The sequence below is a fragment of the Pipistrellus hanaki genome, assembly GCF_964339955.1.
Source record: "Pipistrellus hanaki genome assembly, chromosome: 12".
NCBI classification, from domain to species: Eukaryota; Metazoa; Chordata; class Mammalia; order Chiroptera; family Vespertilionidae; genus Pipistrellus; species Pipistrellus hanaki.
The window spans coordinates 1,721,081-1,733,109 of NC_140514.1; the positions used below are offsets into that span (position 1 = coordinate 1,721,081).

Here is a 12,029-nt window from a genome sequence, read left to right on the forward strand (position 1 = left end):
GCCGACACTCTATCCACTGAGCCAAACCCGTTTCGTCATTTGCTTCTTTTTTCTATGCTCTGTTTCCCAGGAGACGTGCCACCAGGGGACCGGCGGGCAGGGGCACCTCGTCCCAGGCTAACCCCCCCCCCTGCCCCCACCCCCAACCTGTCTCCAACCTGTAACTGCTTCCTGAGTCCGCGCAGCCCAGTGGCCCCCGTCTGCCTGTGACTTCCTCTCTAAGAGGCCGAGGCGGCGTTCCGAGCAGCCGCTCAGACCCCGATCGGATCCTCTCGTCCAGGGTCCTTTCACTTTGCACGTTCAATTCACTTCCTCCGTGCCAGCGTTCTGGGCTCTGAGTTCTTTCTTTGCTGAAGTCAAGAGCCAAAGCCGGCATTGCCAGTAACAGGGGTAGGCTGCCAGTAACAGGGGTAGGAACCAATCCCCGCAGGTCATCGTTGCAGGAGTTTTACCAAACGGTTGTGTAGCTCGGGGAGTCGACAGGGTGGAGTCACGTGTAGTTCACCTGATGGAACGCCTAAGGGCACTTCCCCCAAACCTGAATAGGACTGTTAGCTGCCAGGCAGCTCAGGGCACTTTACTGCCTCCTGTTGGCCGAACACCGGAACAGCTGCAGGCTGTCCCCAAACGGACAATCTCTGTAAACCCTCTGGAGTGTACGTCTCCACCTCGCCCTGGGACAAATTGTGTTCAATAAAAGCAGGTCAAGGAGGAGAGCCTTCTATCTCCCTCAGCTGAAGCTCCTCTGACCCCCAATGCCTCTCAAAACTATCTTTCGTCCACAGACTCCTTCTTAATCATCTACACGCAGCCCTTTCTCCCGAATGCTGAGCCCTTGTGAGGCTGGGACAAGAACCCCAGCAGGAGGTGATTCAGCATACCGCCTAACGTTCCGTGGTGTCATTAATACTCACTGAAGAGGAAGACTGTATGGTCTGTAATCAAATGCTCATCGATACACTCTCCTTGACAGAGATCTTTCTGGCCCGTCATCCTTCCAGAACATTCCGTTGTCTCCTAGGACCCTGTCTGGGTGGGACCCGTTTTGAAATTACCTTAGCGATGGGGCTCTCCAGCTCGCACATCCATGACCCAAGGAAGAGAGGTGTGCCCAGCCGGCGTAACTCAGCGGTTGAACGCCAACCTATGAACCTGGAGGTCACGGTTCAGTTCCGGGTCAGGGCACATCTTACAAAAAGAGTGGCATTGACCCTGACCTTCCCAGAGGCCGTGCTGAGAGCGGGCAGCCTGCTCTCGAGGCCACTCAGGTTTTACAAGACGAGGCCCCGGGCTCTCGGAGCAGCCAGCGCTGAGGAAGGCACTCCTCACGGGGCACTGGCTGCCTCTGCCAACTAGGGGCGTTTTATTTTATTTATTATTTTTAAAAATATATATTTTTCATTGATTTCAGAGAGGAAGGGAGAGAGAAACATCAGTGATGAGAGAGAATCATTGATCGGCTGCCTCCTACACACCCCCAACAGGGGATGTGCCTGCAACCAAAGTACATGCCCCCGACCGGAATCGAACTTGGGACCCCTCGGTCCGCAGGTCAACGCTCTGTACACTGAGCCCAACCAGCGAATTAGGTGCATTTTAAATCTGTGTCAGGAATGGCATTTCAAGGTCACTGCCATCCTTGGCAAAAGCCTGGCCGAGAGAACCAGTACTGATTAGAGAGACCCGCAGGGGGCGCACTCATGTCCCTCATTGGTGAGCGTGCAATGCGCTTGGGAGTTTTGTTAAAAAGAAGGTTCTGGCCGAAACCGGTTTGGCTCAGTGGATAGAGCGTCGGCTTGGGGACTGAAGGGTCCCGGGTTTGATTCCGGTCAAGGGCATGTACCTTGGTTGTGGGCACATCCCCAGTAGGGGGTGTGCAAGAGGCAGCTGATCGATGACTCTCTCTCATCGATGTTTCTAACTCTCTATCTCTCTCCCTTTCTCTCTGTACAAAATCAATAAAATATATATATTAAAAAAAAAAAAAGGTTCTGGGTCAGTGTGTGGTGTGTGTGTGTGTGTGTGTGTGTGTGTGTGATACACTGTATACATGAGGTGTGTGAATCTATACAGAAAATGCATATATATATATATATATATATATATATATATATGGCTGAATTCTGTTCCAAATTATTACCATAATATTATTACCATAATTGACTTCAAAAATGTTCACCTCACACTAATCTTATTTCACCTACATCTCCACCCTCTCACACCCAAACCCTCAGCTTTTTAAGGGAAATTCCAGACCTGTAATTATTTAACCTGTAAACATTTCAGGATGGATGCCTAAAAGATAAGGACTGAACACATACCACAAGCATAAGCTTTGTTTTCCTCTTAAAGTTTCCTTCTACGCATCCTGTTTTCCTTCAGCTGTGGAGGGAGGACTCGAAACCAGCTGAATTTTTGCCAGGGGAGGCCAGGGGAGGCCAGGGGAGGCCAGGGGAGGCCAGGGGAGGCCAGGGGAGGAGGGAGGAGGGAGGAGGGAGGAGGGAGGATGGAGCACAGAGGCGGAGGTTCAGAGCACAAAGCCAGCCGTCCTGGATGCTGGCACTGCATGTGCTCTTTCTGCTCCATAACCTGGACTCCATACCCATGCCATTTGGAGAGTTTGAACAATGCACCCCACCCCTCCTTTTGTGGCATCTAAGCTGCCTTCTTTTACCAGCAGCAGTCTCCTTTAGAAAATGTCCACTGCGGAGCGCGCCGAGGGAGGCCTGGGTGGGGGCGGGTTCTGGCCAAGGCCCCAGCCCCCAGGGAGGAGGGTTCGGGGACAGGGGCGCTCCCATTCTCAGCCGGGGGGGGGTCCCTGTCCCCCCAGGACTGTGGCGGCCTGTCTCCCGTCTCTAACGGGAGGAGGAAGCGTTTACTACAAAGGTGGGCAGTAAAGGTGGTGACAAGCGTTAGTCTCTGCAATATGCAGTCAGGAAACCAAAGCAAAACCCTGTGAGGAGTGAAAAATCCCAGCAGCCCGGTCCACTGCTGTGGACAGTGAGACAGGTGAGCAGAGCAAGGACAGGGGCCTGGTAGGGCAGGTCGCCGGGCGAAGGCCCCAGTCCCAGCCTGGGACAATCAGTTGTAGGGGCCTCGCCCCCCGGGGTGGCCTTCCCTCCCTCGCTATGGCTGGTCACCGGTTTAGACTCCTGCCCTTTGCTCCCTGGAGGTAACAGCCAGGCCTCAGTGGCATTGCAGCTCTGGGCCCAGAGAAGCAGCCAAACCGGTCTCGGCTGGCCTCAGGCACCGCTGCACGGAATGGTGCGCACACACACACACACACACACACACACACCCGGTGCCGGCCTAGCCATCAGCGGAGACCGCCACCCGACCGCCACCCGACCGCCAACCGACCGACCGCCACCCGACCGACCGCCACCCGACCGCCACCCGACCGACCGCCACCCGACCGACCGCCACCCGACCGCCACCCGACCGACCGCCACCCGACCGCCACCCGACCGACCGCCACCCGACCGACCGCCACCCGACCGCCACCCGACCGACCGCCACCCGACCGCCACCCGACCGACCGCCACCCGACCGACCGCCACCCGACCGCCACCCGACCGACCGCCACCCGACCGACCGCCACCCGACCGCCACCCGACCGACCGCCACCCGACCGCCACCCGACCGACCGCCACCCGACAAGGACGCACCCAGAAAACAGCAGAACATTCCACTGAGATCTCCCCTGGAGCCGCCCACCCTGCCATCTCCGCCCTTCACACCAGCAGGAGGAGGACCACTGTGCTCTCTGCCCTCCTAGGAGCCGTGCAAACCTTCCCTCTCCCTTCCCTTCGGGGTACCGCCCCCCCCCATCCCCCCAGGCACCTTACCATCATTTTCCTCACTCCAGGTTCCCAGGGCCCTTCCTCTCCCCCCAGAACCCGTCCCCTGAGCCCATTTCTTCCAGCGATTACTTCTGTCGTACCGCAAACCCGGAGCTGGACAGTGAGCCCCTTCGTTGGAGCCATCTTTATTGCGGGAAGAAGGTTCAGAGCAGGTGACCTCTGTCACATTCTGGACGATCACAGGAGTATTTCCTTTTCATGTCCTTCTAGTTCTTTGTGTAAGACGGCTTGTAACCTTGAATACATACTACACCTCATCAAACACCTGTCATATCTACACAGACAGCTTGTACCTTGGAGTACATATCTGATCAAACACCTGTAACCTTGGATGAACAAACACTTGGCAGAATGTGAGAATTAGCACCGCTATCAGTGTATCAGCCCCTTCAGATGGCTAGCCTGCAGGTCAGACAGTTAGGTTTATCTTTTCTATTAAAAACCCCCACAAAGTTCTTTTACAGCTAAAAATAACGGAGTTGACCCACAGCATGAGAGACTAAGAATAACAGCAGTTCAAACAGCGGTTTTTCCGGCGGAGGGACCCTCCGCTTCCCTTCTCCCTCCGTGATTTACGGGTGGCTGTTCTCCGGGAGTTCGGGTCTCGGCTCTGACTTCCTTCCTGACCTGAACCCACGCAGGGAGGTTGCCAAACCCAGGCTTGGCCTGACCCCACCGGCCAGACTCCGGTGCCGTTCAGCCGCCTACAATAATAACACATGCCCCTGCGAGGGGGCCCGTGGACCGGGCCGGGGTCTGCCCACCGACCGGCGAGAAGGCGGGGCCGGGGGAGGGGCTCCGGGGCCCGGAGTGACTTCCCGCGGGAAAGTGAGTCAGCAGCGGGCCGGCCGCCCGGGCGGGGCTGACTCACTGCGGCCTGGGCGGGGCCTGGGCGGGGCGGCCGGAGCGGGTGGAAGCGGATTGGACCATTCGGACGTGGGCGGGGGCGCCTCTGTCCAATTGGGTGCCATGGTGGGCGTGGCCAGACATGGAGGGGCGGGGTCGGTGGGAGGTGTTGACTCTAGCTGGGCGGGGTGATCCCGGCGGGAGCGCAGACCCGGGCGGGGCGGACCCGGGCGGGGCGGACCCGGGCGGGGCGGACCCGGGCTGGGCGGACCCGGGCTGGGCGGGGTGATCCCGGCGGGAGCGCAGACCCGGGCGGGGCGGACCCGGGCGGGGCGGACCCGGGCGGGGCGGACCCGGGCTGGGCGGACCCGGAGGGGCGGACCCTGGCGGGGCGGACCCGGGCTGGGCGGACCCCGGCGGGGCGGACCCGGGCTGGGCGGACCCGGAGGGGCGGACCCGGGCTGGGCGGACCCGGGCGGGGCGGACCCGGGCTGGGCGGACCCGGGCGGGGCGGACCCCCGGCTGGGAGGGATCGGGCTCGGGCGGGGCGGACCCCGGCGGGGCGGACCCGGGCGGGGCGGACCCGGGCGGGGCCGGGGCGGGGCGGGGCGCCGCGGAGGCCGGGGCCGGGGAAGGCGGAAGGACCGGCCAGCCCAGCATCCGAGCGCCGAGCGGCCCCTCGCACCGCAGCGGCCGGGCCGAGCCCCGGACGGAGGCCGGCGCCATGCGCGCGGCGCTGCTGGGGCTGTGCAACTGGAGCACGCTGGCCGTGTGCGCCGCGCTCAAGCTGCCGCAGGTCTCCGCGCTGCTGGCGGCGCGCAGCGCGCGGGGCCTCAGCCTGCCGAGCCTGCTGCTGGAGCTGGCGGGGTGAGGCCTCCCGCCGCCGCTGCCCTCCCTCCGCCGCCGCCGCCCTCCCTCCGCCTCCCTCCGCCGCCCTGCCTGGAGCCCGGGAGCCGGGGAGGGGCCCGGGGGCCGGGGAGGGGGCCCGGGAGCCGGGGAGGGGGCCCGGGAGCCGGGGAGGGGGCCGGGGGCCGGGGAGGGGGCCGGGAGCCGGGGAGGGGGCCGGGGGCCGGGGAGGGGGCCGGGGGCCGGGGAGGGGGCCGGGGGCCGGGGAGGGGGCCGGGAGCCGGGGAGGGGGCCGGGGGCCGGGGAGGGGCCTGGGAGCCGGGGAGGGGGCCGGGGGCCGGGGAGGGGGCCGGGAGCCGGGGAGGGGGCCGGGGGCCGGGGAGGGGGCCGGGGAGGGGGCCGGGGGCCGGGGAGGGGGCCCGGGAGCCGGGGAGGGGGCCCGGGGGCCGGGGAGGGGGCCGGGGGCCGGGGAGGGGGCCCGGGGGCCGGGGAGGGGGCCGGGGGCCGGGGAGGGGGCCGGGGGCCGGGGAGGGGGCCCGGGGCCGGGGAGGGGGCCGGGGGCCGGGGAGGGGGCCCGGGGGCCGGGGAGGGGGCCCGGGGGCCGGGGAGGGGGCCCGGGGGCCGGGGAGGGGGCCGGGGGCCGGGGAGGGGGCCCGGGAGCCGGGGAGGGGGCCCGGAGCCCGGGGGGCGGGCGGGAGCCCGGGCGCGGGGAGGGCGCCCCGGCCCGCACGGCCCCGTTAGGGGCGCCCGGCAGCCTCCTGCGGGGCGGGCACCGCGCACACCCTCCCCGCAGAGAGGACACCGGCCCGGCCACCACATCGCTCCCTTCCGCGGCGGCTTGCGGGTCCGCGGGCGCCCCCAGCCCCGGCGGCTCGGGTTCGAATGGAGCCGAGAGGGGTCCATCGCCCAGCGAGTGGCCCCTCAGCCGGGACGGGGCCCAGGACCCGCGCCCCGCGGGCGGGGTGGATGCCCGGAGGGGCCGCCCCCCGCACAGGCGGCCCCGCCCTGTTCTGTCTGCAGACGAGCCTCCTGGCGCCCGGGAGGTCCCTGGGCGGACCGCCTCGGGGTGCACCTCCCAGCGCCCCGAAAGGGCCAGGTGACGTCACCCTGACCACGCCCCAGCCGCGCCCCTCCCCCCAGACCCCGGGCCCTCACTGTCAGACGGGGTCGGGCTGTGACTTTAAACCCACGTTTTGGGGGGGCGGGCGTGGGGGGCGGATGGGGAGGATGGAGGGCTCTCTGGGGTCACGGAGGAGGGCCTGGGTGGAAGGCGGGCGGCGGGCTCACCCATCAGGGCCGCAGCGGGTGCCCTGGCCCCGGGGGAAGGCCGAGAGGAGCTCGCAGACTGGGAGGACTGGGCGGGAAGGTTGGAGTGAGGGGACCCCCTGACCCCGCACACCGGCGGCAGCCATGGTCTCAGGCCTGTGCTCCGGGTGCGGCCGCGTCCCCATGGGGCGGCCAGTTCAGGGTGCCTCCCGCTCCCCAGGTTCCTGGTGTTCCTCCGGTACCAGGTGTACTACGAGTACCCGCTGCTCACCTACCTGGAGTACCCCATCCTCATCGCACAGGGTAAGCAGCCCACCTCTCCCTTCCTCCCTCTTCCCTCCCCTAACCCGTACCCACCCAGCACGGCCCTGGCCCTCCTCTCACAGTCTCTCCCTCCCCCAGACGTCGTCCTGCTGCTCTGCGTGTTCCGCTTCAGCGGGAACGTGTACCGGGCGGCGCCATACCTGGCCCTGTATCCTTCTGCAGGGGAGTGCGGGGTGTGCGGGGGGAGTGGGGGGATGAGTCTTATCCGCAGGCCGTCACCCCTCACCCCTTTCCAGTTGCACCAACAAGAATGCCCACGGCAGAGCCCATGGGGCCGGTGTCTCCGCAGCCGGGGTGGGGCCCGCTGGCCGCCGGGCCTGTGGGCGGTGGGTGGGGTTCCCCGCGGGGCCCGCTGAGCAGAAGCACCCCCCTCCGAGGCCTGCCTTTCCTTTTGGGGCGATGGCTTTCTCCCCCACAGACGTCCCCTGGGATCTAGGTCGGGGGGATGAGAGCGTCTGACATTAACAGCGCTGACGCCCCGGTCACCTGTCCGCGGCCGGTGGGCTCCCGGCGGCGTGTTCACGGCCAAGGCCAGGCCCCTCTGCAGATGTTCGGGGGGCTCCGGAGACACACAGACCCGCCCGTCTGCCGGGAGCGGGCCTGGCGTCCAGCTCTCAGTGGAACCCGCGCTCCCGGTGACGCCCGGCCTCAAAGCGCCAGGCCAGCCTCCGATGGGCAGTGGGTTAAAGCGGCCTCACCTGGCACTTGTGGCCGGTCTTCCCCAGAGAGGAAGGGGGGGGTCTGCCGACCTGTCTGCCCAGTGCCCTGTGCCCCCCCCCCCCCAGGGCCAGGGCCCGGCCGCCTCTGAGCTGCCGCCGCCCGGGAGGCCGCCTGGTGCCTCTCCAGGGTCTGAGGGGCCCGGCGGAGGGCCCGGCCCAGGCCCCAGGCTGTTCCCAGAAGCCCTTGCGGAGTGGAGCGGGGTGCACAGTGGCCTCAGGGCCTGGCCGCTTGCTCCAGGTCCCCAGCTGTGCTGTCTGTCGCCCAGCTTCCTCCTGCCGCCAGCTCTGCTGCCCGCTGCGGCACCGCCTTCCACACGGGCCCGTGAAGGGGGCAGCGGAGTTTCAGTGACACGGGTTTTGCAGGACGCGCCTGCTCTATAACGTTGGCCCTGGTCAGAGCTGAGCTCGGGCCATCACCGGGGTGACGTCTGCGGGTTGAGCCGGAAGCCAAGATCCATCCCCTGGGGCCCCGCCTGCAGCAGGGAGCGGGCGGGGCGGCGCTGTGCCCTCTCCATCGGCTGCTCCTGTGCTCGGCTCCCGGCTCCCGGCTCCCGGCTCCGGCACAGCGCGGGCTGCCTTGTCTCCCCAAGCCTGCGGCTCTCCCTGGGGTCGGGTGGGTTTCCGCGGCACCGGCACCGGCGAGGCTCCGGAGCCGCCAGCGCGGCCACTTCCTTGACTCGGCGGCGAGGTTCGTGGCGTCCTGGTTCCTCCTCTCCCTGCGGAAGTGGGTCATGGACCTGGCCATGGTGAGTGCGCCCCGGGCAGACCTGACGGACCAAAGGTCCCGCCTGCACCCAGCGGGCGGGAAACAGGGCAGGGCCCGCCCCTCAGGGAGCACTGTTCTCTCTGCGAGGGTGGGGAGCACCTACTTCCCTTTGGCGCCGGAGAACCAGGCTGGGGCCGAGCAGAAGCTAGAGCTTCCGGTCCGTTAGTCCTGACACAATGGCCACTTGCCATTCTTTTGTCCTGAAGGAGGGTACTGCGCCTGTGCTGGCACTTCTTCCTTCCCGGTGAAGGCCCCAGTGCGCACGCTGTGAGAGCGTGTGTGTGTGTGTGTGTGTGTGTGTGTGTGTGTGTGTGTGTTAGGGGGCATGTGACCACAGGTCCCTCCAGGTGGCAGAGGGGAGTCTCCACCCAGCAGAGAGGGCAGTCACCGCCCGCCTCACCCAACTCCTGTGCCTCGCCCCCTTTTCCCCAGCAGCTAAGCACCCTCTTCCTTCCGGTCCCGCTCTGGGCCGGACCCTGGGACAGGGCAGCTGCTCAGCGGCAGGTGAATCTGCCGTGAGACCGGCCAGGCCGGGTGATGTCCCGAAGGAAACGCTCTGCGCCGCCTGCGGCCGCAGTGGGATGTGGAGCGGTGGGCGCGCCGGGCACGGACTCTCCCGGCGGTGCGGGGCCTGGAGTCACCACGCGGCTCCTACAGGGGCCAGAAGCAGTGCGGGGCCTCAGCCTGCAGGTCAGAGCGGCCTGTTCCCCCAGGCTCTGAAAAACAGGCCAGTCTCTCTTTAAAAAATATCTTTTTAAATTGATGTCAGAGAGGAAGGGAGAGGGAGGAAGGGAGAAACATCAATGATGAGAGAGAGTCATGGGTCAGCTGCCTCCTGCACACCCCACTGGGGATGGAGCCCACAGCCCAGGCGTGTGACTGGGAATTGAACCCTGACCTCTCGGTTCCTAGGTTTGAGACTCAACCACTGAGCTCAGCAGCCGGGCCGGCCTCTCTTCTTACTTGGGGGGGAGAGGGGGGGAGCTGATGAGCCTCGGGGCCCAGCCCTGACCTTTCTCTTCTCACCAGCCCCAGGCAGCAGGTGCCCCCCCAGCAGAGGGGTTGGGGGTTATAAACGCGTCTCGAGTGGCCCTGTCACCAGCCTGGGCCTCGCCTGGCTCAGACGGGCTCCGTCCACCTGCCACGGTGGGTCCAAGGCCTGTCCGTCTCGGTGCCCTTTCCTCCCGTGCCCTCCTAACCCGGTCTGTCTGTCCGCCCGCAGAACCTGTGCACCGTCCTCAGTGCCGCCAGCAAGGTGGCGCAGCTGCAGTGCCTGTGGGCGGCCCGCGACGCGGGGGCCGTGAGCGCGCTCACCTGGGGCCTGGCCGCCTACACCAGCGCCAGTAAGAGCAGGAGCCTCTTCCTCCCCCCCCCACCCCCCCCTCCCCGCACCCCTCTGCTTATCCAGCAGGGGCGGCGGCGGTGACCTAACACGGGCCGCACTGAGCGGGAGCTTTCCTCTCAGTGAACCTTTGCAGGGGCTTCCTGTGCACACGAGATTTCCACAAAGCTGGGGTGGGGTGAGGGGGGGGAGTGTGAGTGGCCACAGGGCGGAAGGGGAGCGGCAGGAGTGGGGGGGGGTTTACGGCTGCCTTTGCCGCTTTATGAAACACGGCACGCACGGTGCTCTGTGCGGCCAAGTCCGCCAGGAACAGCGAGCATCCAGGCCCGTCTGTAAAACGGGACCATGTTAGCTAAGCACCCAGCTGTCTGAGAAGCGAGTGGGTACTGATTGCCGAAAATTTTCTGTTGCAGCAAGAATCATAACCACCTTACTGACCACCAATGACCTTACAAGTAAGCAAAGCGTTCTCTGCCTCTTCCTCGTTAAAGACGCCTTTTGTCTGTCCACGCCACAGGGTCAGCAGCCCGCCGGCCCCCCCCCGTGTGAGGCCAGGCGTTTTCCCAGGATCATCTCCTTCCCACGCGGTGGAGACACCCCTCACTGCCCCGAGACTCCGGATGACGGGAGGGGGGTGGGCAGCTGTGACCCTCCCCATCAGCCAGACTCCTCCCGGTGACACGCCGAAGAGGATACACTCCTCTTCCCAGTCAGGCCACGAGGCCGATGGCAGTCACCACGGGAAGGCCATTTTCCCAGAAGCATCTGGGACCACATCTGGGACCAGCGTTGTTCCAAGTCTCATTTCTCTGAGGGGCAGCGGAGTGAAGCTGTTTAGGCTTTTAGAGCGAATGGTTCTGTTCTCTGATGTGAACACGGCCTTTAACACGCGCTTCTCCTCCTCTTGCCCGACGCCAGTCCTCGTGCGCTTTGTGATCATGCTGGTGTTGAACCTGTGGGTGACGGCCACCGTGCTCCGATACCGGAAGGCGGGTGTCAAGGCCGAATGATGGATCCGTAATTCTGACACCCAGCGGACTTCGAGTGACCGGACCAAAGGAAAGAAGAGCTCATTGTTAAATCGAAGTCTTTTATAAACTAGTCAATCGTTTCTGGATCTCTGGAGCCAAAGGTATTTTAGACGTGAGCCATTCAAACACGTGTTTAAAAAGGACCCCCTCCCCCCACTTTATTAGGTGGAGTTGAGGCTGGTGGCTAATGGAAACCAGCCCAAGAACCACCGGGAGATGGCTCTGCCTCTTCCAAGTCATGGTCACGCTCTCTCCAAAGAGCTGACTGCATCCATTTTTCAGCTTCAGAATCTTTTAAGGAACAGTCCCCTCTCTCCATGGCACACGAGCGCCTAGTGGGGTTCTGCTGGGTCAGGAGGAGAATTGTGATCCGTCACTAGGGGGGCTCACTCGGGGATGAGTGTCTAATCGCAGCAGAGAACACAGGATGGCTCTAGTGTATCATAATACAATGTAATACCTGCTTAGGCACCACAGTCTAAGTTAGGCAAGCAGAAACGGAACTGGCTTGAATTGATATGCCAACTCAGTCCTTTACCTTCATGCTGTGCCTTTAAGTAATTCCTAACAAACGGGCTATTAAATGCAATCTCTGTGATGAAGCCTCTCACATTCTGATTTAAGCACAATGCTGCCTTTTTTTAAAACTGCTTTTGAAAAAAAAAAAAAAAAATATATATATATATATATATATATATATATATATATATATATATATATATATATATATATATACATACTAGTACTTACACAGACACACACACACCGTACACATATTACTGATTCTGCAGAGGGAGGTACAGAAACATCGATAATGAGAAAGAAAAATTTCACTGATGGGCTGCCTCCTGCACGCCTCCCTCTGGGGATCAAGCCTACAAGCCAGGCATGTGCCCTGACCGGGAATCGAACCGGGACGTCCTGGTTCACAGAACAAAGCTCAGGCACTGACTCACCCGCCGGGCAATGCTGCCGTTTCCACAGGGGCCACGGCCATTCTTAGAATTCGGTACAAAATACAGCTTA

General features: G+C 63.8%; 1 protein-coding gene across 1 annotated transcript; it reads left to right on the plus strand.

The window, feature by feature from the left end:
- Nucleotides 1-5,318: 5,318 nt before the first annotated feature.
- On the plus strand, nucleotides 5,319-11,688 carry SLC66A3 (solute carrier family 66 member 3). Its single transcript, XM_084900113.1, has 7 exons — nucleotides 5,319-5,576; nucleotides 7,042-7,124; nucleotides 7,224-7,293; nucleotides 8,553-8,610; nucleotides 9,853-9,973; nucleotides 10,386-10,427; nucleotides 10,891-11,688. Exons 1-7 carry the CDS (start codon nucleotides 5,434-5,436, stop codon nucleotides 10,980-10,982), a joined length of 609 nt encoding a protein of 202 aa, XP_084756239.1. The 5' UTR covers nucleotides 5,319-5,433; the 3' UTR covers nucleotides 10,983-11,688.
- Nucleotides 11,689-12,029: the final 341 nt, after the last annotated feature.

Coding starts and splice junctions, on each gene's coding strand:
- SLC66A3 (XM_084900113.1), top strand. CDS start 5,434: ATGCGCGCGGCGCTGCTGGGGCTGTGCAACTGGAGCACGCTGGCCGTG. Junction 7,125..7,223: donor CCCCATCCTCATCGCACAGG/GTAAGCAGCCCA, acceptor TCCCTCCCCCAG/ACGTCGTCCTGCTGCTCTGC. Junction 7,294..8,552: donor GCGGCGCCATACCTGGCCCT/GTATCCTTCTGC, acceptor CTCGGCGGCGAG/GTTCGTGGCGTCCTGGTTCC.